At 54.3% G+C, this 25,166-nt stretch overlaps 10 protein-coding genes across 10 annotated transcripts; 4 read left to right on the forward strand and 6 right to left on the reverse strand.

Annotated features, from left to right (window-relative positions):
* Positions 1 to 4,186: 4,186 nt before the first annotated feature.
* On the forward strand, positions 4,187 to 5,283 carry LMH87_010389 (uncharacterized protein; the record flags this gene model as incomplete). The annotated part of the gene is made up of 5 exons (XM_056197543.1): positions 4,187 to 4,449; positions 4,527 to 4,749; positions 4,820 to 4,917; positions 4,992 to 5,204; positions 5,265 to 5,283. 5 exons carry the CDS (start codon positions 4,187 to 4,189, stop codon positions 5,281 to 5,283), a joined length of 816 nt encoding a protein of 271 aa, XP_056054581.1.
* Positions 5,284 to 6,103: 820 nt separating this feature from the next.
* Positions 6,104 to 6,936, reverse strand: LMH87_010390 (uncharacterized protein; the record flags this gene model as incomplete). The annotated part of the gene is made up of 2 exons (XM_056197544.1): positions 6,104 to 6,600; positions 6,672 to 6,936. 2 exons carry the CDS (start codon positions 6,934 to 6,936, stop codon positions 6,104 to 6,106), a joined length of 762 nt encoding a protein of 253 aa, XP_056054582.1.
* A 447-nt stretch (positions 6,937 to 7,383) lies between these two features.
* Positions 7,384 to 8,637, forward strand: LMH87_010391 (uncharacterized protein; the record flags this gene model as incomplete). Its single annotated transcript, XM_056197545.1, has 3 exons — positions 7,384 to 7,449; positions 7,549 to 7,734; positions 7,795 to 8,637. 3 exons carry the CDS (start codon positions 7,384 to 7,386, stop codon positions 8,635 to 8,637), a joined length of 1,095 nt encoding a protein of 364 aa, XP_056054583.1.
* Positions 8,638 to 8,984: 347 nt separating this feature from the next.
* LMH87_010392 (uncharacterized protein) lies at positions 8,985 to 10,110 on the reverse strand (the record flags this gene model as incomplete). Its single annotated transcript, XM_056197546.1, has 3 exons — positions 8,985 to 9,469; positions 9,522 to 9,824; positions 9,900 to 10,110. The coding sequence occupies 3 exons, from the start codon at positions 10,108 to 10,110 to the stop codon at positions 8,985 to 8,987; spliced, it is 999 nt and encodes a 332-aa protein (XP_056054584.1).
* A 2,105-nt stretch (positions 10,111 to 12,215) lies between these two features.
* Positions 12,216 to 13,133, forward strand: LMH87_010393 (uncharacterized protein; the record flags this gene model as incomplete). Its single annotated transcript, XM_056197548.1, has 2 exons — positions 12,216 to 12,300; positions 12,403 to 13,133. 2 exons carry the CDS (start codon positions 12,216 to 12,218, stop codon positions 13,131 to 13,133), a joined length of 816 nt encoding a protein of 271 aa, XP_056054585.1.
* A 178-nt stretch (positions 13,134 to 13,311) lies between these two features.
* On the reverse strand, positions 13,312 to 14,919 carry LMH87_010394 (uncharacterized protein; the record flags this gene model as incomplete). Its single annotated transcript, XM_056197549.1, has 4 exons — positions 13,312 to 13,896; positions 13,948 to 14,667; positions 14,720 to 14,776; positions 14,836 to 14,919. 4 exons carry the CDS (start codon positions 14,917 to 14,919, stop codon positions 13,312 to 13,314), a joined length of 1,446 nt encoding a protein of 481 aa, XP_056054586.1.
* Positions 14,920 to 15,567: 648 nt separating this feature from the next.
* LMH87_010395 (uncharacterized protein) lies at positions 15,568 to 17,013 on the reverse strand (the record flags this gene model as incomplete). Its single annotated transcript, XM_056197550.1, has 5 exons — positions 15,568 to 15,834; positions 15,903 to 16,135; positions 16,194 to 16,325; positions 16,391 to 16,822; positions 16,884 to 17,013. The coding sequence occupies 5 exons, from the start codon at positions 17,011 to 17,013 to the stop codon at positions 15,568 to 15,570; spliced, it is 1,194 nt and encodes a 397-aa protein (XP_056054587.1).
* Positions 17,014 to 17,651: 638 nt separating this feature from the next.
* On the reverse strand, positions 17,652 to 18,771 carry LMH87_010396 (uncharacterized protein; the record flags this gene model as incomplete). Its single annotated transcript, XM_056197551.1, has 4 exons — positions 17,652 to 17,660; positions 17,761 to 18,174; positions 18,233 to 18,366; positions 18,555 to 18,771. 4 exons carry the CDS (start codon positions 18,769 to 18,771, stop codon positions 17,652 to 17,654), a joined length of 774 nt encoding a protein of 257 aa, XP_056054588.1.
* A 1,595-nt stretch (positions 18,772 to 20,366) lies between these two features.
* LMH87_010397 (uncharacterized protein) lies at positions 20,367 to 21,085 on the forward strand (the record flags this gene model as incomplete). Its single annotated transcript, XM_056197552.1, has 2 exons — positions 20,367 to 20,504; positions 20,732 to 21,085. 2 exons carry the CDS (start codon positions 20,367 to 20,369, stop codon positions 21,083 to 21,085), a joined length of 492 nt encoding a protein of 163 aa, XP_056054589.1.
* A 1,265-nt stretch (positions 21,086 to 22,350) lies between these two features.
* On the reverse strand, positions 22,351 to 23,384 carry LMH87_010398 (uncharacterized protein; the record flags this gene model as incomplete). Its single annotated transcript, XM_056197553.1, has 2 exons — positions 22,351 to 23,184; positions 23,250 to 23,384. The coding sequence occupies 2 exons, from the start codon at positions 23,382 to 23,384 to the stop codon at positions 22,351 to 22,353; spliced, it is 969 nt and encodes a 322-aa protein (XP_056054590.1).
* Between the last annotated feature and the right edge of the window lie 1,782 nt (positions 23,385 to 25,166).

Genomic DNA, 25,166 nt, shown 5'->3' on the forward strand with positions numbered 1-25,166 from the left:
AAGACGCCACCCCCGAGGAGGTGGGTGTGTACGAGCACTGCCCTACAGAGCGCGCGACCGGGACCAGCCAGCCAGCCTCCACGGCGTGCGTGTGTCATGCCTGGTAATGACGGCTCTGCCATTGCTGGCAATTGCTCTGCAAGCTGCGGAGCCTTGTCATCAGGCTCATCATCCTCTCGGGGCCAAACCAACCTTACTTCAGCAGTATCTCCGTTATTGGCCCTGACGCTACGAACGGTGAAGCGGGACCCTTGCTATTTTTATGTGAATTTCGAGTTGTGAATTTCGTAATGCTCGTATGGTCAAAAAGGCAGTAAGTGATGTGCGCTGGGTCCCATATCTGCTCGTGGCAGCATCAAAAAAAAAAAAAAAAAAAAAAAAAAAAAAGGATACACACGCGCGCGCGTGTCAGACGAAGAACTAAATCTACGGGCTGAGAGGAGACACTTCATTTACTTGGGGTTCGGCCTCTGCGCACCCGGGGCCGACGGCTGATCCGTCAACCGAATGCCACGGAGCCGGATCTCGAAAAAGCCGCGGGCGCCTCTGTCTCAAAAAGCCATCATTTGCATTGCATTTGCTTTCGGGGTCTCGGGACACGAGTGCGAGAAGTAGCCAAGCACACCACCCTGTCTGGGAGAAATTTCGGGGTTAAAGTGCGATTCAGAACTAACAACGCCCATTCCAGCGCCAGTAGTATAAAAATCAGGTTATATTTTGGTTTACTGGCGGCCGTGTTTTGAGTCAGTGCCAAGACAAGAAAGACCTGTGTGCTGTGAGCCTCGTCATGCTTTCCTTTTCAACGTCCATTGACAGGCCTGCCCGCTCTCATGCTAACGACAGGGGTGAGGAGGTGTCGACTTCCGCATATCAGGACATCTATTGGGCAAGCTCTCTCAGCTCCGAAATGTGGCCTTATTTGTCGGCCGAGCCTTGTAAGTGGTTGAGCCACTCTTCAGCAGAGCAACAAGCCACTTTTTCTCAAAGGATCAAACAAGGTCTGACAAAGTTTCCACTGGTAGCAGGGCCGTTACTAGCATGCTAGGGTATCGGAAGAGCGAGTAGTTGGAGTCGGACGACCCGCCTGCGTCGCTTGTCCGTAGGCCCTGTCCAGCGGCCCCTCTCATGGCGGATGCGCGCCCATGCTCTCCCATCGTAGGATACGCTGACAGAAGACGTCTCCCCTTCTCGGCGCCGTATTGTTATCCACTGGCCTGTTTCTTTTCTCCGGACGTTGCTCTGCAGGACTGCCGTGGCGCGGCAAAACTCAGGCTAGTAGGGGGATCCCCCCCTCAAAACCGTAAGCACCATGATTACAAGTAAAAGATTAAAATACGCAAAATTGTGGACGGTTAAGATGGGAAGCATGTCACTGCAAGACAGTAATGATACTCCGTACAAAACCCTCACAAGCTCCCTCCGAGATAACAATTGCGGAGAAAGAGCGAATCGTCATGCCCAGGCATGGATGCAAGGAAAGGGTACAGATAAAATGGGCAAAATGATGTTACACGGGTTGATTTCAAAGCCGGCCCTTTCTGCCAATCTGAGTAAACCTATCCCCCGACGGCCAAAATATACATATATTTATAAATAAATGGTCGGCCAATGCCGATGAAGCATCGCCAGCCCTGAAAGCACTGGAAGCGTCAGTGTATTAGTCAAGTTAGTAGTTTAGTATTTAGTCAGGCAATCAGGCTTGTAAATCCATTCCTCTCAGCCGTACACCAAGCCAAAGTAGGGCACTGACTGGCAGCGAACAGCCCGTAGTCTCAGCCGCCCCGGAGTTTTCGGACCAGGGGGCTCCCAACCACCATGGCCAACCCATCATCCAAACGACGGCGTCCCGACGGACTCCGGCGCAGCCGCAGGACGCTAAAACTCAGGGTGCCAAGCCAGGCCAACCCTCCCAACAAGCCCACTGGGCATGAACCTAGAGGAGGGCTTGCTTGCCTGCACGTTACAGATGTTGTCGTGGTCATTTACCTTGCCCTGCCGCCCACTGATCTTGCAGGAGTTAAGGCCGCATTACGAAAATAAAAAAAACCCCCCTTTAGATTTGATGCAGAACCCAGAGGGAGACACGAGTAATTCACCGTATGTTTTCTCTACCCGGATCCCTTTGTAACTTTGGCGGTGAGTTCCTGACAAAAGGCTCGTCTGGCCAGTGGACTCAATCTCGACTGGGCATGCTCTCCGATTTGCAAATGTCCGCCCACTAGTCGCGTGGTTTCCGCTCGCTGTACAACCTTCGTAATCACCGAGTGACGGGAGTTCGGGCGTCTAATAGTACCACAACTGGAGTTAACCACGCAACCAACATCATGCTTCACAGGCGGGACGGGGCTAGTTTTCGCCTCCTCGCGTCTCGGTGCTTGGGCTGGTGCCACCAAACACTCGTTTTCCCTGTTTCCATTCCGGGCCTTGGGTGCAACTTACACGCCAAGAGGGAGCCGAGTAGGTAGCATCCGGCCCTTGCCTAACCCTGGCAGCTTTTCTTCCCTTGGTAATCCGGATGCATTCAACCACTGTAATGCCATTCATTGGAGACCCCAAGAAAGTGATTTGACGGAATCTCCGTGGACTCTCTAGCCATCGAGTTCGGAGATCGAGGCCGGGTATTGCGTGTCTCGCAATGGAGACCCATGTTGCTTGCAACTCACACCTTGACTGGTGTGCGGTGCATATCCTTCTGGCAATGTATAGGAACACGCCGTTGATTTTTTTTCCCAGTCGTACATCCTCTTATCCCCTTTGTCCATTCCTGCACCTCACTCCATCATTTGTGCACCAGCGCCCCAGTTCTACCTTGCCTAGCTCACGCACGAGTTGATGGCCGATGAGCCAAGCAGCTAAGAAAATCTCACCACTCTCTGTGATCATCAGTCCACAAGTAGGAAAACCACGGAACATCAGCCAGCAGCAACACGACAAAAGTCATAGAGCAACAAGAGTTTACAAAAGGCCTTGATGAAACCCAAACCTACTATAGATTTCTTGTACTATGTCTTTTCTCCTCCCGCAACTAACACAACATCTTCCAATCACATTAGGCTTTTAACCAATCTTGATTCTTTTTTTCCCTCCTCTTTTTCCGAGCCTTATAAGCATTTCCCGATTCCGTAAGAGCAAGATCTACGACCTGTAGAAAAAAAACGGCAGACTGGTAGAAGTCCAAGTCACACACACAGCTCCTTTGTTGGGCTGATTTATTCCTCCAACCCGCAAACAAGACAAAACACACACCCCCTTGCCTTGTCACCCACTCATCAGCACCGCATCGTCATCGCCCGCACACGCCCCCTTTCTCCGGAGAAGTCGAGCGTACGCCCTCCCTGGCCAGGCCTTTTTCAGTGGAGTTTTTGGCTCACTTGTTAACCGCGAGCCCGGTCGCAACAGCGGCCCTAGGTAGCAAAAAGGCAAGTGAGTGAGAGCGAGCGACTGAGTGAGAAAAGCTTCCAGCGGCCTCTCCGGCTTTGACACCGCCCGAAGTCCGCCCACCACCAAGCCTACCTACTCAGTAAACCTACGCAGCTATATACAATCGCTTTCACACACCCAGGGCCAGCCCAGCCTGGCTGTCCACCCCTCCCTCCCCAAGTCTAACAAGACGCCACCCCCCCGGAGCTACTGAGTAGCAAAGACAAAGCCAGGCCTTTCCTTTTCAAATTCGTCGCCTCTTGCGTTTTGCACAAAAGCGCCTGGATGCCCGCCGCATGACGGGCCAGCCACGAAACCTCAAAGCCTCACCACTTCTCCTCCTCCTTTCAGCTCAAAACTGTGTTGCTCCCCCATAGTCGCCAACATAGATTAAACATCTATACTTTATCTATTTGCCTTTGGGATAAGAACGCAAACACAAACTCGCATCTACAACACGAGGCTCCAACTCTCCAGTACACAATCACTGTCGACGACTACTACCACACACCACAGTGGCGATACACCCCAAACTACTTTATTTATCATACAGCCCACTTCCCGCCGCGGCCGCCACCAAGCTGAACAGGTCGCCCACCTATATACAGCCCCGACGCTGCTTTGCACCATCCTCCCCCCCCCAAACCAACATTACAAATTATTAGCCATCTCCATTCATCCGTCCACTGGTGACGGGCCTTGATCTCGTTGGAGAATCGCTCCATCTATATTCCTCTTTCATACCTTCCATACACAGCAACCCATCATGGCGACCGACACGACAGACTCCTCGTCCGTACCGACAAACTCCCAGGGCACCGACGCCCCTACACCCGTCACGAGCCTGGCCAACGATGGCACCAGCCGACAAGGCGAGGACACTCTGGGATTCGGCTGGGACGGCAGCGCCTGTCTGCCCACTGCCTTTACCGCCGGCGGCGCCTCATCATCATCACCATCGTCATCACAGCAGCACTGCCAGAAGAAGCGCAAAGTCGACGACTCGGAGCTGGATCCTCGACTCATGGGGTATGTAGCAGCACCAATACTCGATGGCTGCTCGGGCCAGTCCTACGATTTCATTTACTAACATGGATTAACCACAGTGTCTGCCCGACATCGAGGAGCATCGAGGAGCTCTCCAAGCGCTCGCTCGACCACTTCCCCAACCCCGACCTGCTCTTTCCCATGCCGGCCCTCGAGTTCGACTTTCGCATCGCCGTCTCCCTCAACCCCGAGCTGTCGCGCTCCGAGAACAGAGTCCACAAGGAAATCATCACCGTCACCAGCGGTAAATGGTCGGGGACCTTTGGCAACGGTCGCGTTCTGGTATGCACATCCATTCATCCTCTACCCCGTCCTCCTACCGTACAGGTTCCACTAACACACACAATCATAGGCTGGTGGATATGACCTCGGTCAAGCCCGTGGCTTCCGCCCAATTCGCATCGTCGAAGGCGCCTTTGTCCTGCAGACCGACGAAGCAGCTCCTGCAGTGTATGTTTCTTTCTGTTCTTTTCCCACATGATCGTCCTTTTTGTTTCCGTCGCTAACATGTTTCCTCAAAACAGCTTTGAGATGCGCACCCGTGGCTCCCTCTCTGGCCCTTGCAACGTTCTCGACGTCCTCCTGAGCCCCCGAAAGGCAAAGGACATTGACCCACGCCAGTACAGCTTCCGCATGTTCTGCACCGTCAAGGCGGCCGACAAGCGCTACGCCGAGCTTGTCAACTGCGGCCTCTGGGTTGCCAGCGGCGTTTGGAAGGGCGATGAGCTCATTATCGAGTAAGTATATCATCTGCTTCACAATTTTTTTGGAAGCACATTAATCTAACTATCGCACAGTGCCTTCCGCGTCACGTAATTATTTGCACTCCACTAGATCGATTTGTCTCTTTCCTGCTCTTCATCACCCGGCGTTTCTATATCTCGGGACAGGTCCAGTATCTCTTAGGACTTTGCTTTTTTTCTCGGGTTTCTGCTACCATCTACCAGCTTGTGGTAATTTGTAATGTTTCGTTTCATTCGGCTTGGAGTTTTTGGGCATTTAGGTTGCATTTGCATATTGGCGCCCCGGAAAGGTCCTACGGACAATAAGATTGGTCCGAAGCTTGGTTTCGTTTTTTTGCCCTCACCCAATTCATGAACATGTCAATCTTGTTCTTATCAACGATATCATGTAGAAATAACGCCCACAATACCACGGCAAATGAAAAGTACCCATCCCTGTGCGTCGTGACTCTCATCTCCTGTACTGTGGTGGGGTCCAATATCTGCATCTCAACCGGCCCGCTTGTGCGAAGAGCGACGGGCAAGCCTTAAGTCCGATATGGGCTTGCATGCTTGCAGCGAGACAGTCTTTCAGAGCAGCAGCGGTTTCGGAATGCTATAGGCGGCGGAGTTTCGCCGATAATTCGCCATTTGCAAAGCCATAGGACAGGGCCAAGCTCCCGTGTGTTCCGAAAGGTCCGCTTCCGCCGAGCATGGCTTCCGCGGCGCCGGTTGCTAATCCGCAAGCCTTGAATGCAAAGGCGTTTATTGCTGTTAACTGCTGGGATTCATTACAGCAAAAGAAAGTCCCAATATGTGCAGGGTGTGACTCGCCCGCCACCTCCTTTTGCAGTAGGACTTCCGGGACCACATCTCTCAACGCAGCTCTCATATAGGTAGGTCCAGCGGTATTTTCACTTCAAGCTCACGACGACTTCCAGGCAGCTTAACCGACGGAGCCGGTTCTCATCGTCCTCTCCCTGCTCCGCCGCCTCCATCGCCGGCTCTCCCACCGCCGACACAACATCATCCACCGTCGCCACGGTCCCGGTCTTGACCGCCACGCGGCAGCCGGCCTGCTGCTCGAACCAGCTGGCCAGGGAGAGCGTCTTCTCGACGGCCTTGCCGGTGCCCACGAGCGTGACGGTCGCGCCGTACTCGTCGTTGGCGCTGCGGGCGCTGGAGGCGCCTCTCTCCACGTCGCGCTGGAGGCTCTCGATGCGCGCGTGCAGCGACGCGTTCTTGCGCGCGGCCTGCGAGCTGCCGCCCGACTTGAGGGACCGGTCCAGCTGCTTGCGCACGCGCTTCACAGCCGACATGAAGGGCGTGCTGGAAGACACGTAGATGATGCGGTCTTTGGAGGACGCGGGCAGAGACCGTCGAATGAGCGGCCGCTTGTGCAGCGCGGAGCCTGGATTCATTCTTGTCAGCGCCCTTGCGGCAAGCATACAAGTTTTGTTGGAGACGATGAGTCAAACGTACCTTTGGGTATAGGATTTAATTTTGTAGCAGACCCGATTGTCTTCCGTCTTTGCCATGTCGCTGCCTCATTGCTCGCCATAATGCCAGATCTGCCTAGGCTGCAACTTTGCAGCCTGTTTAGTGTGTAGTTCAGGCAGCTGTGGAGGTCAAGTGGGTTTCTTCTCAAGATTCCAACGACGTGTTCTGTGAAATACTGGTAACAAATGGTTTGCAGTGAATGTGACTGATAGAGAAAAAGTTGTTCGACGGCGAAAAATGTTAGCATCTCCAAATCTGAGCGACACTCCAAAAAGTTGCAGGTGCTGGGACCCACCTGCGCAGGCACAAGTGCGCTGTAAGGTATTGACCAACTCACAGGACTCTTCGAAATAGATTAAAGAAATTAAAGAAACTCAAAATATATTGTTCTCAAAACTCTCACTAGCTACCTTATATCGACACTCTTTCCCAATACTATACGCAACATTGTGAAGCTCTGCTACCGCCCGACCCCACGTCACGTCACCTGGTCCACCCTTCAACGACATCTGGGCTCCCCCATCGCAAGCTCCAACTTCAACCCTCTCTCGCATCAACAGCTTCCTCGTCTGCCTGCACACGCCAACCACAAGGGAAATGGCTGCCTGCGCAGCGCTGCAGCCGCCTCCTTAGCTCCCCTCTTGTTCATCGCCTTCCCCCCGCCTCACAAAACGAACACGTCTTTCAACACACCATGTCACTGGCCATCTGGCCGCCCATCTCCCCAGAGGAGCTGAAGGTTAAACTGGCAGAGACCTTGGTACATTTTCCATCTCTCTTTTTGCTGTTGTCTTTTCGCCCGCCTTCTTTCCTTTATTTGCCCTTCCATTCTCTACCCACGATGCTGATTCGTCTTCAGAACAATGAACTCGCCTGGATAACGACTGAGAGTCTGGAGGTATGCCGCGACCTCAAGCATGGCCTCGAGGACTGCTATGCGCTGCTCGCGCCCATTGACCCGGGTAGCACGCTCGTCATGAGCACGCCGCGCAACGAAAAGGTCAAGGGCACAATAACCCGCGTGGGCACCCGCCTCGTCAAAGGCGTAAGTTCATGAAACGCCCATCGACAAGCAACCACTAAGCCGAGATTGACCGCGAAACAGACCTTGAACCTCCAACTCCGAACTACATCGACCACGTCCCTCACCATTGCCCCAAACCAACCCATCTACATCCCCGCCCTCGACTCGCTCTACACACACCTCACCGAGGCCGTCAACCTCCTCGACGTCGTGCTAAGCCAGCAGCACCCGCACCACCCACCGGACGCCGCGACGCTTGCATCCTCCCTCACCCTCCTCGCCGAGTCGCTCGACCAGGCCGCCGCGCTCCTCAAGGGCCGACCCCTCACCGAGTCCGATCCGACATGGCAGACGAGCTCCTGCCCCTCGCAGCACTTTACCGCGGCGACAAGCACCAGCGGTACCCCTGGTGGCGGCGGATCTGGAGGCGTAGGTGCTTTCGCGGCCAGCTTTACGGCCGGCGGCGGCGGCGGCAGCGCCAACAGCAACCCCATCAGCTTCCACATTGGCATACAGGAGAGCTGCGTCGTGCTCTGGCTGCGCGTGCTGGAGCCCGCGAACGCGCCCGTGCACTTTGGCGTCAAGCTCGGCCTCGCCATCGGTACGGTGCGCCGCCTGGAGCATGACGAGATGGACACCGTCTTCCACTACAACGCGTCGGGTGATGGCTCAACGCTGGGCCATAAAAGGGGCCGCGGTGGCGGCGATAGCGGGCCGGTTCTGTCCGGAACACGCAGCGGAAACGGCAAATCTGGCGGCGGCAGTGGTGCTGCCGAAGGGGTGCATGTCCGAGAAAAGGTCCGGGTCGTCAGTGCCGACCCGTCGCTGATTTCTCTCTTCTCTAAACTCGGCTACCTCAGCTCTGTCCTGGGACAGACACGCCGCAACCTAGCTGCGGTGCTCGGGGGCTTTCCACAAGACTAGCGTGCAAGTAATACGAGTAAATAAGAAACGAAATGTCAAATGATTAATGCAGTCATCATCTCAACAATGCAATGGAGCTTTTCAATGATGCACATATGCTATTGAGTCCAGTTTTGCTGGTAAAAGACGTACAAAATGGCTGTTGTACAGGTTCTCCCTCACCGAAAGCCACTACAAAGAAATATGACCAAACGCATACATATCCCGCCTCCAGCCCAGTTGTGGCTCTCCGATTAAAGACAGTCCACTTGATTCTTTAACAAAGGAAATAATTGCCCCGACGGCCAACGGGTCGCTTCATCTATATGCCTGCCGCAGATGGAAACGTCAAAATGCAAACGGTGCGACTAGGCCACGGGAGACCACGGCATGGGGATCAGCACGCGAGACTGCATGTTTTGGATCAAAGGCACAGTCTTGTGCACAGTGTCGCTCCAACCTTCCACGGACCAGCTCTTCTCTCGACGGTCTCGGCGCTCCTCCAAGTTGGCAAACTGCCAGAGGTGGTGGACGGTGTTGAGGTCACCAATTTGGACAAACCAGGCACCAACGCCTTCCATGACCTCACGGCGAGCCTTGAGACCGCGTCTCCAGTGAGTCTCCCACTCGAGCAGGTTGCCAGGGTGAAGCGTGTAGGATCGAAGCTCAAAGACACCACCAAGTTGTCTGGGCGGGGTCGTCGGCCAGAAGGAGAACTCTTGCATGAGGTCAATCTTCTTGGAGTCGATGAGCTTGTGAAGCTTTCTGTTATGCTCGGCGAACTCGGGGTGGTTGCAAATGGAATGGCGAGACTGGTGGTATCCCTCATACTTCTGATACTCCCAAATGTGAACTGTGAAAAGCCATTAGCCACTGATACTTTGTATTCGTCAAACCCAGCTTACTGAATGTATCACAGTCGCCAATCTCTGTCCTCCAGCTTCCTACGAGATGAACCTTATTCTCGGGTCGGTTGGCAATGGTAGGGTACCAGTTGCCGACGAGATCGACGTACTCGTCAACCTTGTCAGGCTTGACGCGGTGGAAAACTATCGAGTGGACGTATTTGCCGCGGGCGAGAACCTGGCTGAAGCTAGCCTCGAGCTGCGCCTCCATCTCACGGCCCTCCTTTGTGCCGTAGATGAGGTTGGACAGCGGTCCCGACTTCTTGCCGGACGTTTCGGTCGAAGAGGCGGCGGCGGTGGCTCCTGCAGAGGTCTTGGGTGAGCTGTCTGCGGGCGCGGCAGACTCTTCTTGGGGGTGTTTGTGGGCATCAAACGCACGAGCTCCTTGTTCCTTCTGTGCCTGGGCAAGCTTCTCTCGAAAATTCTTCTGCTTCTCGTGAAATGCCTCGACAGACGACTTGGCCGGGTCAACGTCGCCCATGCTGGGCGTCTTGGACTGCATCGCAGCCGTCGCGCTCATGGCCCGGACCCCGGAGCGCGCTGCAGCGGCAGCGGCCAGGGCCGGGCGAGAGAGCCGACCGGGAAGCATGGTTTTTGGGGGCGGTTTGTCGAGGAGGTGAAACTCGAAGGAGTATCACAGCGCGCGCAACAAACAGACAAGACGCTCGATACGGGCGGCTTTATTCTAGCGCGTCCTAAGATCGAGGCAGAAACGAGACGAGACGACAGAAGCGGAGTAGAGAGGCAGGCCGCGAGAGAGCGAGCGAGGCAGAGCACAGAGAAGCTAGGAAGGAGCCGTTCGTTGAGCAGCTAGGCCAAACTGGAGGGTTGCTCCTGCTGGTGATTGGGTGTGGCAGAAGAGGAGGTTGCAGTCGATAATGGTGGTCACCCCGCACTTTGTATTGCAGAAGTAGCGGCAGGACGTGTGTCGCAGATTCGAGGTGGTGGCGTGGCAGACGGTGCGGTAATGGCTGCGTTCTTATTGCTTGGGAGTGCAGGAGCTTGGCTGCGAGCAAGCCTCAGCAAGGTACGTCGGTATTACTACCACCATGACTACTACCTAGTCTGATGCCTCCGCATTCTGGGTGGAGCCTCTCCCCTCCACTGGCTGAGCTTTCTGGCTACCAATCATACGCGCCGCTTGATATCCACCTCGGAGCGCTGGCTGGTCGCGGCTTTGGCAGGCCACGCTCTCACGTGAGCTGACGCCTGAGGTCCAAACGCTGGACTTGTGCTTTGGCTACCAGTAGTCACTCGGCCCGGAGAAACACGTACCGCCGACTTCCGAAGTTTCCCCCTGCCTCAGGCCCAGACTTCTGATTCGCCGAACGCCAGGCTTGCTAGGAGCTTTGCTGAGGGTAGACGAAAAAGGCTCGTTCCATCCCAACCTCAAAACAACCACTCAATTCCCACCCGTTCCGCCGCAGATACATATACAACCGCCATCATGTCTTGGCTCGGCGTCGCTCCCCTCAAGAAGTTCCCGGCTCCTTTCCGTACGTCAATTGCCGCCAGCGTCACGCGCGCCGTTCCACCGCCGCCGTGGTGCCGGCCCCCCGAACGATCCCGAGTTTTCTTGCTAACCGCCATCCAAACCCGCAGTGAAGCCCTACTGGCCCTTCTTCGTTGCCGGTACGTAATGCGCAAATGCAACTCCGAATTCGACGACAATCGCAGCCTCGGTCCCGCGACCCAATCGCAAAACCTACGAGTCTCGAAATGCGGACTTGGGGGAAACGCCCCCGTGATGGAGGCGAAACATTGCTAACTCGACCTACAGGTGCTGTTATTGCCTACGGCGCCAACTCTGCCCAGAACGCCATGATGGCCTGTACGTTGACCTTATCCGCGATCTTGGATTCGACCCCGGAAACCCAATTTGCTGACTTGATTCTAGCCGACGAGTGGAAGAACGATCCCCGCAACCCCAACGCCAAGACTGCTGGCGGCCACTAAACATATCTTGAACGAAGAGGAGGAAGGAAGCGACAACGAGGGACCGAGCATACCAACTGGATGCAGCGAATGCAGCCAAAACCGAACCGTCTGATTGTATCATAGACTCGCATATCGGGCATAATAGACCCTTTGTACTCGACCATCAACGACCGCGAGTGACTATTCTTTTCTTTGACGTCTCGACGAGTGTGCTAGAGGGCTGAGAATTGGAAGTTGGGCAATGCGATGGTGTCGCATCATTCAAGGGGCCCTTGTCGTATAAAATGGCCTGGTTTTCTTAGGACACCGTCGTTCGTGGCCTCTCCTGATTTTCCAGAAGGCAGTGTATTGCTGAAGCAGGCATGTATATCTGTAAACTTGACATTCAATTCTTCTTTTTAGCATTGCCACGTAATTCTTCACTGTTCCTTGCATCTCGCCATTTGTATTATTGATCGTGGTTGAAAAACTGTCACTGATACGGCGTATGACGCTGCTCGCCGGAAACCCACCCAACACTAACGAGAAACGAGCCATGACATCCGACCACGGCTTTGGCATCTCACTCCAACAACTCATATTCCGCGACGTCAACTATCGCGCGATTAAAGATCTCCTTCCCTATTCTTCGGTCTTCCACTCGTTCCTTGTTTTCAATTTTTCATGAACGGTGCCTTTCGTTCGCTCCGCCCTCTGAAATTCTGTGTCGCGATTTTGAAAGTCTCATATCAGCCATCGGCCCTCACCATCCGCACCATGTCTACAAGCACAAACGGCGCTGCGGCGCCCAAGAAGTCAGCTGCGCCCGAAAAGAAACAGGTCAAGATCCTCATGATTCACGGTTCGTCACTCCTTCACATCCCAGCTCTCTCTTTCCCTTTTCGGCACACTGGCACCTTGAAACCCCCACAGTCTTCATAAGCTGACCATTTCTGTGTTTCAGGATTTACACAAAACGGCCCTCTGTTCCGCGCCAAGACGCGCGCGCTAGAAAAGGCCCTTACCAAGCTCCTCGCACCCGTGTCACTCGTGCCGCAGCTGCTGTACCCGACGGGCCCGATCCGGCTCAAGGCCAGCGACATGCCCTTCTACGAGCCGACTGCCGACGGCGACCCGGACTACGAGCCCGAGACGTACGCGTGGTGGCGGCGCAACGACGCCACGGGCCAGTACGCCGGCATCGACCGCGGCATGGCGACCCTGGCGGGCACCATCCGCGAGGCCGGCGGCGTCGACGGCGTCATCGGCTTCAGCCAGGGCGGCTGCGCGGCCGGCGTCGTCGCGGGCGCCCTCGAGAGCGCGCGCCGGCCGCTACCCGACCCGGCGGGCGCCGTCGACGACGACACCGAGGCCTGGGCCGCGGCGCTGCGCTCGGCCAACGGCGGACGCCCGCTCAAGTTTGCCGTCGTCTACTCGGGGTTCCGCGCCGCGGATCCGGGCATCGCCTGGCTGTTTGCGCCCAAGATTGCGACGCCGACGCTGCACGTCCTCGGCAGCCTGGACACGTCCGTCGACGAGGCCCGGAGCCAGACGCTGATCCAGGTGTGCGAGGACCCTCTGGTCGTCACGCACCCTGGTGGTCATCATGTGCCTGTCGCCAAGGAATGGGTTATGCCCTTGGCCGGCTTCATCAAGCAGCACGTATATGACAAGGAAGTCAAGTCGGAGCTGTAAAGCTGGCCATAAAGTACAAATTAATGACGTAAAAGACGTGGAATAAATTAGACATGACTGCCAGTGGCTTTTTTTTTACATTTAGATTGTTTTGATTGTCTCTCCTACTACCCTTACTCTATATTCTGGCTATCTATACAATTACACCGCTTAGACACCCTCGTCCCCCCAGAGTACTCTATTTTGCGCTTGTAGGTTGGATGCGCGCCATCATTTCTTCCTTGGTGATGAGGTGGTCGATTCTCTCCAGTAGGCCGAGCAGACTCTTCATGTTGTGGCTCCATTCGTTCAGCACATCATCGGCATCTCTAGGCTTGGAGAAGCTAACAATGCGTGCCGGACGGTCAATTCTCGCGTATACCGTCTTTGACGTGACCAGGTCGCTAATGTACTTTTCCGTCTCGTCTTCTGTAAGATCGAGAAGCTCGGTGAGGCGACCCATCTGGATGCGAGTGTAGTACTTGGCCACTACACGGACATTGTGCTCAATGACACGTTTGCGAAGATCTTGCCAGCGCTGGTGAGCCTTTTCGTCTGAAGAGCCGCTCTTAGCGTCAAAGACATCGGTGCCGCACAGGTGTGGGCCAAACTTCTTTGCAACCTCGGGCCACCGCATAAGCTCATGGATGGTGAATAGTCGTAGAAGCTCAGCGTCCAGAGAAACTTGGGCATTGCGCGTGTCTTTGTGAATACGGTGAAGAAGGTCGTGTTGCTCATTATCATATGGTGCCAGAATGACAAAGTAGATGATTCGTTGCAGGACCTGTTCATGTTAGCGGCGGCATCGGAGGCACATCTTCAACTGTAGACGTACGGGGTGAAGCTTGGCAGGGGCATCCTCAACAGCTTCTGTGTCGAGTACCTGTCTGTAGTTCTTGCAGACTTCCAGATACTTGTCATCATGCTTGGCTAGCATGACCTGCTGCTCGTAGTAACGGAGCTTGAGGTCGGTAGTATCGTCCTCCTTCTCTTCGGGAACCTCCTCACCGCGAGCTCTTTTCTTCTCACGCTCCTTGGCCTCTTTCTCAAGCTGCTCAGCCGTCTTCTTGGGCTTGCGCGACAGGTACTTTGTGCTAATCTTGCGACCAAGGATGCCAGCCTGGGTCCAGTCACCATTCTCGATGCAGAGCGCGACCTGAGCGAGGATGAACTCTGTCTTTTCTCTACGATCCATGGAGCCAAACGTCTCAACCTGCAGCTCGCACAGGATTTCGGTAGCGGACTTGAGGTCACCCTGCTCCTTCTTGATATCGGAAAGGATCTTGGTGACGCGGGCACGCTCGACTTCGACAAAGATCTTGCCCTCGGTGACGGTTCTTAGGGTCTCAATAACGGAAAGCTTCGTGGCAAGGTCGGGGGTATCGTCGAGGAAGCCGACAACGGTCTGCACCATCTTGGTGATGGCCTGCTTAAGCTGGCTGTGCTTCTTGGAGAGCACAAGCGTCTGCTCGTTCAACAAGCTCCAGTCGCCGGCATTCTTACATAATGTTACGATGGCGATGAGAACTCGCGACGTCGAGGCCAGATCGGAAGCCTGTTTGCTCGTTAGCGGGTAGCTCCAAGGTCGCCACCTCGTCAATTCGTACCTGGCGCGTTTGCTTCTCGAGGGCGGCGAGCTTCTCGACGGCACCTTGGAGGTTGCTCTATCGTTAAAATTAGCAAATAGTTTAGATTAAGCACCAATAACGCCATGGTAACTAACGGAAGCGAGCTTCTCTGCCTCGGGAAGCTGCTTGTCAACCTCCTTGGAGAAGTCCTTCTCCGGCTTCAACGTTCCCTCGGACATGGTTGCGGCGCTGGAGTCGCAAGTGCGGGGTGTCGTGTGCTAAGGTCAAAGTCTTTTTCTAGTCCAATGCGAATTGGAGATATGACTGTCGCAAATTGGCTGAGCGCTGCTGTTGCTGGATGGGGAGGGACGGGGTCGCGATTGTTGGAAGCTCGATGATGCCCTGCGTTCGCAGTGTGCCTCTGACGGAGCCCACTACGCAACAGGCGCCTGCCTGTCAGCGCGCACCCACCATACAGAGCTGTTGCGGGACCAACTGTTAATCCGGCAGAAGCATCTGGCCGTGCGGTCACGTGCTCAGCCGCCATCTGGAGCTGTTACTGTGAGAAGTTGAAGCATATTGATGGGATATTGCTATTTACAGTAAATGGGATAATCAGTACATTGTTGGAAATTCCCATGCAAGATTAAAATCTGTAGATTATTCCTTCGTTGTTTGACCTTCCGGCGTGAATTTGATTCTTGGCATCAGCTCCAGCTGTGCCATCACAACAACACGCCACTACGGTTCCTGGGTAGACTCCACTGACATCTATGATACGAGCGGCATGACATCGCTTCGAAATTGTTTTTTTTTTGAGGTCATATTTACTTTTGATATTTTTTTTCTTCAATATTCTTGACATTTTCGTCAGTTTATCTCTATATTTATGCAGTCGGCTCAGCAGCAGCTGGTGTTTCATCAGCCTTCTCAGTCTCGGCGCCTTCAGCACCGTCAGCAGCCGGCTTGGGGCGGCCGGGGAAGCGTGTGCCCTTATCCTTCACCTTCTTCACCTTCTTCACTTTCTCGGGTGGAGGGTAGGCCTTGAGGGTGACATCTCTCCACTCTTGCGAGCTCTCGAAAGCGGCGCGGATGGGCGCAGTTAGGTCGACAAGAGCCTGAGCGACGGCAGGCTTAAGATCTTGGGGAGTAAGCTACAATCGGTGCAAGTTAGTAAGCATTCAAGGTCATGGTTGAAGAGAGAATGGATAGGGTGACAAACCTTGTCGTTCTTGAAGTCCTCATGCATCTCCTCGATGCTGGTGTAGACGAGGGGAGTGCCGTCGCGGCGAGAGACGGTGAACTCCTTCTTCCCCTTGAGGGCGGCGGCAGGAAGTAGCACGTACTCGGTAAAGGCAAGAACACCATTACCCTCGACAACTTTGGGGGCGCACTCGGCCTTGCTAATCTTCTTGCGGATGGCGTCCTCGGTGTCGAGCAGGTCAATCTTGCTGTCTGCAGTGGACTGTTAGAGGCACTGTAGGCCGCATTGGTATTCTGCGAGTCAACTTACTAGGGTCGCTTGAGCTCATCTTGGCACCTTGGAGGCCTGGAACTAGCGGGTTCATCAAGTGAGCGCGCTCTCTGTATCCCAGCTTGGGTAGCCAATCCTTGGCGGCAATGAACAGTTTCCTTTGGTCCATGCCTACCGCGTGTTAGTATATCCCAGCTAATGCCCGACTTATTCTCCCTCGCTCGCAGATATCGTACCTCCAAACTGTGCATCGACGTCCAGGTACTGCTCGTCGAGGATCTGCAGGACGGGGTAGAGCAGGCCACTCAGCGGCGGGTTGGCCGACTGCTTGACCGTCTCCGAGCCCGCGCGGCGGGCATCGTGCTCCGACACGACCGAGGCCATGCGGTACACATCCATCACGTAGTCGGACGTCTTCTGGTAGGAGCTGCCGAGGACAAACTTGAGCTTGTCCGTCGAGATGCCGACGGCCTCGAGGATGGCCGTGATCATGAAGCGGTAGTACTGCGCGCGCTGCTCCACCATTTCGATCGGCGCCTTGAGGTTGTCGAGGAAGGCGTGGATGTCGGCGAGGAGGATCGTCATCTCGCAACCGGCGGCCAGCAGCTGGGCAATCTTTATGGCGGGCACAAAGTAGCCGCAGTGAGGCGGCGCTGTGGTGGCGGTGCCTGCAGGGCCGCATGCGTTAGCACAGACGCCTTTAGGAAACGGAATTGAATGCTGCCATACCCCAGTAGATCTTTGGGTTGCGGCCCTCATCGAGAATCTTTTCGATAATCTCCTGGTTCAGCACTTCGGCCAGGTTCTCGTTGATCAACGCCAGGCGCTGCTCTTTTGTTTGCGGGCAGGAAGTCGCCATGTTTGTGTCGGTAAATGGTGCGGCTCGGGTAGATCGCGCAGAGGATTATAGTCGCAAGAGATGCAATCGATCACCGAGCGTTTTGTCACCTAAATACAACTCGTTCGCTGGAAGTTTTGTGAGTCAGAAAACCTTGGAGGGGCACCCTTTCGGAGGGGTTGTAACTTGGCGGGGCGCCGACCGGAAGAGCCCCCACGTCAAGCCACCACGTACCTTAATATGTGCATCATATCTACTGCTACCGATGAGGCGGGTAGTCACTCTTAATATTGTTCATGTTCTTAATTGACTCATAGCGAGAATTTTTTATTTTATTTTCGTTAGTGGTTAAACCAAGTCATAGCTTCGGAGAGTCAGTACACGAGATACGTAGTCAGCCAGCGGCGTGAGGCGAGTCAGTCAATTCCATGCTCAAGTCCGTATACATGTAAAGATTGCAATCAATTGCATATTAATATAGACTGAGTGTTTTCAACACTTGAGGTATAATTACCACACGCCTCTCACCAAACATACCGCCCCGTCTAGAGTAAGATAATAAACAACATCCCAGTCCTGGCGATTCCTAGCCGTGCCGAGAAAGCCACAGCCAAAGATTTATAAACTTTTGTCGCGCCGTAAGATGCCGTGCCGTGCGATCAACGCTTCTATAGCGAGAAGAATAAAAACGATAATGAGAGAAGAGAATAAGCAGTAGAAACAGGTCAAAGCCTCCAACCACTATGGCTTTGCTCGGAAAAATCGTACAGTGGACTCTGTGAGAGCTCTTGTGTGCGCAGCCCTTCGCTCCGCTGTTTGAGAACTCTCCGACACGACTGTGTCTTCGGAGCCCGCGGTGGAGGATGTCGTGGTGGAAAATAGCCACACATCCTGTTTCCTTAAAACGTCTTCCGGCGGCTCAAGTCCCTCCAACGTCATTGTGGAATCGACTGATCCATGCCGGTTGACATGTCTTATCGACATCATGTGAAATTCTTCGGCCTCGTTTTCAGACGCCGAGATAGCGCGTCGTCTGGCGGTACGTGCTGCCTCTTCTATACGTCGCTTTGCTTTTTTGCGCCTTTTGTAGAGCAGGCATGTTGTCACGCACACAAAGTACAGAAACAGCAGCAAGCATATCGGCACGAGAAACGGCGCGGCCCAGGTAAAGCTGTGAACTTTCTAGCATCGCCAGTTAGCATGGGGTGATGACTTTGCGCAATGTACGAATTAGGTATACCGGTTGCTTTGCGGTCCAGGGCGGCGAGATGGCGAAGCTCGCATTGGATCCACGGCCAGATGCCAGCCAGAATGAGTACAGATCATCTCCTAAGCTCTCGGCTTTCCATTTGCAGTATGTCGGTTGAAGGCAGTCTGCGACATCGTGTCAGTCTGTAGCTCAGCAGGGGAGAATGTGCCCACAAAACTAAAGATCGTGGGTGGCTGTGGGATGCAACCTTGCGCCTTGCGCAAGGAAGGCGAAATATTTGCGAGAAGAGAGACGAATATAAAAAGCTGCTCCCTCTGCGTTTTCAAAGAGAAAAAAAAGTCTGTCTACTCACTGGTGATGTTTTGTGCTGCCTCGTACACCACCACACCTTCGCGTGGGTAGGTGACCCTGAATAGTCCCAGTATGCCGTCTTTGGCGTCGATTGTGTCGTTCCAGCGCAGTGTAAACTCGTTTCCATTGAGAATCGTATCGTTCCAAGCGTCATTTGTGAAGTGCAGACCATGTTCCTGCCTGCTTAAATCATCTGCTGACCGATGAACGCCAGCCATCGAGGGGAAGCCGCTCCCAGGCGGGGAGGGATCCTGTTGGCTTGGCACTGATACTCTTGCTGGAGATAGCAGATGCTGTCCACAGGCTTTCGATAATATTCTCGACCCGCAAATAAAAGTAGAGAAGCAGGGCAAGCGCCATTAAGTAGTAGAGAGCAGACGATGTTGGGGTCCACGTCAGAATGCCTCGACGGCTGCGCAGGTCTCACCATGCAAGGGAGGTGGCCGAGCACGGGCTGTTACCACACAAACAAGGTTGGGTGGATGGGGCCACGGCTCCAGAGACAGCGCCACGGTAGAGACCCCGTGGTCAGAAACTGCCACGGAAGAATTTGAGCACTGTGGGTGTGCAGCCTGCTTGGGGGCCTTTCACGATGGCCTCGTTCATTCGTGGTGCGGTGACCTGCTTTGCCCGTGCCGCGCGGTGTGGGTTGGCATTCCCGCGGCCAGGAGTTGTTGTCCACAGCCCCTTGGAACTCTAGCAGGTCTCCTAGCGTCTTGAATGTTTGCGTGCGCCGAGGGCTTGAGACGAGATAAAGACAGCTGGCAGTTCGTGGAGAGTTGAGAGTTTGCAGGTCAAGATGACAGATTGGTGCTCAACAAGAATAACATGCCACCTGACATCGTTGGTCAGCATCTTAGACTTGAACCAAGCTGTTGGGTACACCATGGAAGCATCAATGAGGCAGCCAGCTATTATTATCTTCACCTGCACACCTCCACGTCGGGAATGAGTAGTAGCGGAGTTTCCAGACTCCCCGCCAGCCTGTCCAAGCCAGGCAACCAGGCCGATGATGCCGGGTGCTGGGCTTCTACCCATCAAGCAACGGCTGCCGAATATCGGCGCTGCGAGTAGACAAACTGTCTCGAAGAACTATGCCAACATGCTGTTATGCTGTCATTACATTCCAGCTCGTGTCCAGAGGTAGCGCCATGGTGAGACAAGATGGAGAGACCTGATCAGCCTTCGGCTGCACCGGAGATGAACCTTGGTCAGGGAGGCGTGATTTCTGATCACAATGGTGATATTGAAGATTGGGAAGCACTTGACTTTGCCAGAGTAGAGATGAGTTCTTTTACTGTGCAGCATGGATGCCGCTTCCGTGCCGTGTAAGTCGGTTAAAGGTGCGAATAAGCAAGGTGCACTGTCTTGTGCACACTGTGGGGAAAGACCGACGCGTGGAGCGGCGCGGGTCCAGCTTGTAGAGTTCCAAAATACCACCGCAAACAACTTCGCCAAGTATTTCCACAATCCGAATTGACAGATCATCGTGTCCATCCCCGCAAGGAAAATTCTTTTCTCGTCATATTCGGCAGATCGCACTCTTTCTTTTCCCATCACTGAGCCGGAAGAGATTGAAGGACCCCGCATTCTCCACGGAAATGCACTCCGGCTGGCATCGTTAGCTAGTTCCATCGCATAACAATCCTAAGAAGCTTGGGCTTCGTTTCTCTCCCCACAAGAAGACAAGAAAAGAAAAAGGGGTCTCACCTGGCTGCATACCTGGCCGCTTCACCCAGGCCGACAAGCACCTAAATCTCCTCCCGCCACAGCAGCAATCTGGTGGGCCGGCAGCTATTGCGCCCTGTTCACGATGGCCTCGTCCGCGTCCTACGCTGATTGCGTGTCGTCGCTTCGAACGTCCCTCAAATTCCTCGAGTCGTCCGTTGAGACGCTCGACGAGGGTGTCTCTGACTTTCCGCGCCTGATTAATGTCCTCAAGTCTGTCCGGGTACGTATCTGCTTGGTGTTGTTTTCACGATGGCTTCCCCCGGCCGACACGGACGGCCTCCGGGCTGGGTGTCTTTTGTCACTCTCCCACACATTTGCGCCGTGGCTGGAAGGGGTTTCGCCCCCCCCCCCCTCCCTCCTGACCTTGTCCCTTGCCTCTCGCTCTTCCAGCATTTTACTTGTCAATCATTTTGCTCATCTCCCCAAGCGCTAATAATTTGAAAATAGCATTATGAGCTTGTTCCTCAACCAAAATTAGCAGCGGCAGAGGCGTCTCTGCGAGATGAGATTGGCCCTTACATTGCGTTTCTACTCTCTCGCGCCGACGCACAGACGGAGCGCCAAGAGCGTCGCATAGAAACGCTGAAGGCGCGATGTGATCTTCAGCAGGGCCGCATGGCAAAGCCTGAAGCCGGCTCAGCGGCAGCGGCGCGGCAAAAGAGTCGTCTGTTGAGCTCCGAGGACAAGCTGCGCGCGCGCGCCATCAGGCAGCGCAAAGAAGCGCTTCGCTACGGTGTCGAACGACTTGAACTGGAAGTGCTGCAGAAAGAGAGAGAGTTGAGAAGAAGACTGGACGGCTAAGCCACAGCCGGAAAATGAACATTTTAAGCTCACCTGTCTTTCAAGCTCAACTGCCTACTAAGACCGCTATCTCTGTGATGCTTCTGCTTGGACTCAAGCCCTGGCGATACTTTGGTTCTGCTTGGCGACGAGTACAATGACGGTTTCTGACGCGACTGACCGTCTAGCCTGGTTTTTCAGACTACGTACGTTGACTGCGCATGACGCAGCCGCCGCAGTGCACTGTACGAGCGCCCAGGAATTTACAACATGGTAGCGCTGCAGCGCCGTGGCTCGGTCGGGCTTTGTGGCTGCGAAATGGCAGGCGTGAAGAAGAAAGCGTGGACTGCGCTTCAAGAGCATTCGTCGGTGGGCGCAGATCATTGACCGGGGGTGATCGCGTGCCACGATGCAAGACGCGGGAGGATGCCCGTACTGCGGTCTGCTGTGTCAAGACGCCGTTCGAGTCTCTGCCCGAGTTCAGCTTCATCATTGCAGGAATGTGTCGATTGATTCCGTTGGGGCCCTGTGCTCGAATTCTGAATGCACTGTGCTGTTCACAGCGTACAAACCACACAATGGCCATCCACTGGCCGCCAGCACATGCCATTATTAGAAGTCCAAGCTTGACATGATTAAACTTCAGTGATCATACAACTGTCTTACTTTTCTCTCCCGTCCATCTGAAAATATCACGCATTGCAATGAAATATTGCTTTAAGCAGAGATGCCAGTGTCACATCTTCACATGTGCAAGATTCACGGCGAATTAAGCCTAAGCTTTTTAAAAATGTGTGCATGTTGTATGTAAGGTAGTTGCGGTAATAGTAATAAAAAAAAGATACGCATCAACAGCAACAACGACATCGACAACACGAGGTTTCTCTTCCCTCGTTCCAAAACAACAAAAGAGGTGATAATAAAATGTACTCCATCCAATACATGTCCCAAGAAACCCAATATGCGCAGCGGAATAAACAAGAAAAAAGACGAGGTAAGAGGAAGGAAAGAAAAACTGTTGGTGTGCAAGGAATGTCTTTTTCCGAGGTCGTAAAATCTTTTCCTTCTTCCTGTGCTCCTCCAAGACGTCAGAGGTTGTGTGGTGTTGGTGGTAAAAAAAAATGATGCGGCAAGTCGGCACTGTAGAAAAGACAAAAAGGCTTGGATATCAAACAAATGGGCCTTTTTGTTTTCAATGCCAGCTTGGCAGGGAATCGAAAAAAAAAGCAAAGAAACGGCGGATTGAAAGCAAATGGTACATGGCCTGCAGCTTTCTACTCGACTGCTTATAACAGAATGAGATAGTTGCTGGGGGCGATGCCAGTCTCGCCACTTTCTTTGCGCGCTTGCCACCAACGGCCGCTGACGTCGGAGACTTCGAGAATTTCGTGCTTGCTAAAGGAGATTTCGTTGGCATCGTCGGGGTTGGCCTCGTAGCTGTAGATGGCCTTGGCCTTGTAGGGATACTCGGTGGGAGGCACCACCTCGGTATCATGGGGCTTGCCAGGCTGAGGCAGGCCGGGCTGTTGACCTTGCTGGCCCTGCTGCGCTGGCTGGGGTGTGCTGGCGCCAAAGTTGGAGTTGCGCGCGCCAGTCATGGTGTTGCCGAGCGGCGTGGAGTTTTCGAAGCCGTTGAGTTGGGTCGAGGTGTACATCTGGGGCGGCTGGACCGAGTTGGATGTCTCGGGGCGGCCAGTACCGCCGTAGGCCGTCATGGGCTGGCGGTTCATGGGGCCCGAGGATTCCTTGGAAAGAGCAAAGGAGTCGAGGAAGGCACGGGGCGTGGCGGAGGGCGCGGAGCCAAAGTAAAAGATCCAGACAATGTCGAGCATGGAGAGGAGGATGAAGCCGGCGCCGGCAGCCTGGCGGGCGCCATTGTTGGAGTAGACGAGGCCGTTGACGCCGGAGCTGGCGAGGACGAGGCCGGCGGCAAGGTAGCTGCTGAGGGCGACTTGGTAGGTCTGGACGGCGTCGGAAGCGACGACGACGAAGACGCCAACGTTGAGGAAGAGGGCGAAGATGACGGCCCACCAGGAAAACTTGGGGAAGTCGTTTTGGGGGGTGCCAGCGGACTGGATCTGGGCGACGATACACGAGATGAAGCAAATGAACCAGGCAAGCTAAGAAGCATGTTAGTATTCCGATGGAGGAGAAGAATAAAATGGTGAGGAGGCTGAGCGCGTACCATGCCGACGGAGAGGGTGGCGAGGGCGAAGGGGTCACCGATGATGTTGCCCATCTGGAGGCCACGGCGGCCATAGGGTCGCGAATGTTCCATTTTCTTGATTGAGGGAGAGTATTGAGAGGCGTAATTCTGCATAGGGTCTGCTTGTTGGGCGCAGCGAGGCGAGATTGTGACGTGGCGAGAGAAAAAGGCGCCCGTCGAGAGAAAAGTCGGTGGGCTTGAAGTATTGTGTGTCGCGGCTGTTTGTTGGGTAGAGCGACGGGTAGGGCTGTGTTCCAATCGAGTTCGAGGACGCGGTCACGATGACGACTGACGATCTACGTAGTCGAGCAAAAATGAGGCTTAGATTTGGTGTCGCGAACCAAGGTTGGGGTCAAGCGGAATATGGATGAGTCGTTGCGTGTTGCAAGGTCTCGGCGCAGCCGTTTCAGAATAGGGACAAGACGTCTGTGGGGAGGGGAGGGAGGGAGAGAGAGAGAGCAAAGGCGACGACGTGAAGGATAAAGAGAAGAAAGGCCAAAGAAAAGAAGAAAGAGATAAAGAGTGACAGCGGCAGTCGAGTCGTCAGAAAGCAAAATGGCCTGAAACAGGACAGTTGCGGGTGAAGAAAAGGACGACGCCGCGGAAGATGGAAAAAAAGAGGCGATGGTTGGTGTTCCGGGACAGAAAGGGTTTTGCAGGAGGAATGGGAGGCGCCCAGAAATGTCTTGGTTTGGGCGAGGCTTGTACTGGTAGAGGGCGAGAGGCGGGCTGGGGGGTTCGACCGGTGTGGTGTGGTGTGGGCGCAGCAGGGACAGTGGCAGGACAGGTGGGCTAGCGCTGTACAGGTGGTCGAGGTACCAGGCCAGTGACTGCGTTTTGTGCGAGACGAGCGGCGCAAACCAAGGCAAAAATCAAATAAAATCAAAGGCAACGCGCAAAGGGCGTCAAAGTCGAACCAGAGTCTGCCGTTTCTTTGTCTTGTTATGCTTGGCGAAACGACAACAGCCAAGCAACGCGAACAACACTGGCAAATGGGAACACAGGGGCGCAGGCGTCGTCGTCGGCAAAGCTGGCGAGGCCGAGCAGCAGCAGCAGCAGGGGACAAGCCTCGTCAGCACCAGGGAATGAATGGGTGGACAGCGCTGCAAAAACGCTGATGTGCGCGGGCGTGTCTTGATGAGGCGTCGGCGTCGGCGGTGGAGTGCCTGTGTGGGTTCCGAATCCAGGAACCAAAAGTGGGATGAAGGAAAGTATTTTCTTCTTTTCGGTTCAAATCTCAATCGGTGGTTTTTTTTTTTTTTTCGTGTTCTTCCGTGTGATCCGAATAGAGACGGGGAAGACAAAAGCAAGGAAGCTGTTTCGATTGGGCGTGGGTTGCGCAGCAGCTGTCGCGAGGCTACCAGTAGCGTTGGATCGCTAACAAGGTCGGAGCTCGGCGGATGGGCAGCGGGAAGGGGAGGGGCCTTTGAACGATATATCGAAAATATGATTCTTCTCTATGTCGTTGTTTCTGTCGAATCGCTTCCTTTCTTGGGATATTTTGTCTCGCGTCTTTTTTTTTTTCTGCTTCGTGCAGATCGAATCGGTAGCCGCTCCGTGCACAACTTTTGGCCGTTGAACCTGGACAGGAAAAAGGGGGTGGTTTGATGGCGAGTTTGGTGGAGAAGGTTTTTTAAGGTAGGCTTCGTACAGGCGCAGGTACGGGCAGGTACAGAAGCTCTCGGTACCTGTAAAAAGTGTAGGCGATGCGCTGTCGGGACCGAGAGGCCTAGCGTGTTGGAGGTGGATGGGGAGGCGTGTGCGCAAAAACCAGCTGGGTCGTGTGTTTAGTGCGTTTGAGAAGGTGAAAAGCTGTCACGTCTCCTGAATATGGGAATAAGCACAGCAGATTCGAAAGTAGAGAGGAGGAAAAATAATCGAATCAGATACAGAACT

Source organism: Akanthomyces muscarius, chromosome 5, assembly GCF_028009165.1.
Source record: "Akanthomyces muscarius strain Ve6 chromosome 5, whole genome shotgun sequence".
NCBI classification, from domain to species: domain Eukaryota; kingdom Fungi; phylum Ascomycota; class Sordariomycetes; order Hypocreales; family Cordycipitaceae; genus Akanthomyces; species Akanthomyces muscarius.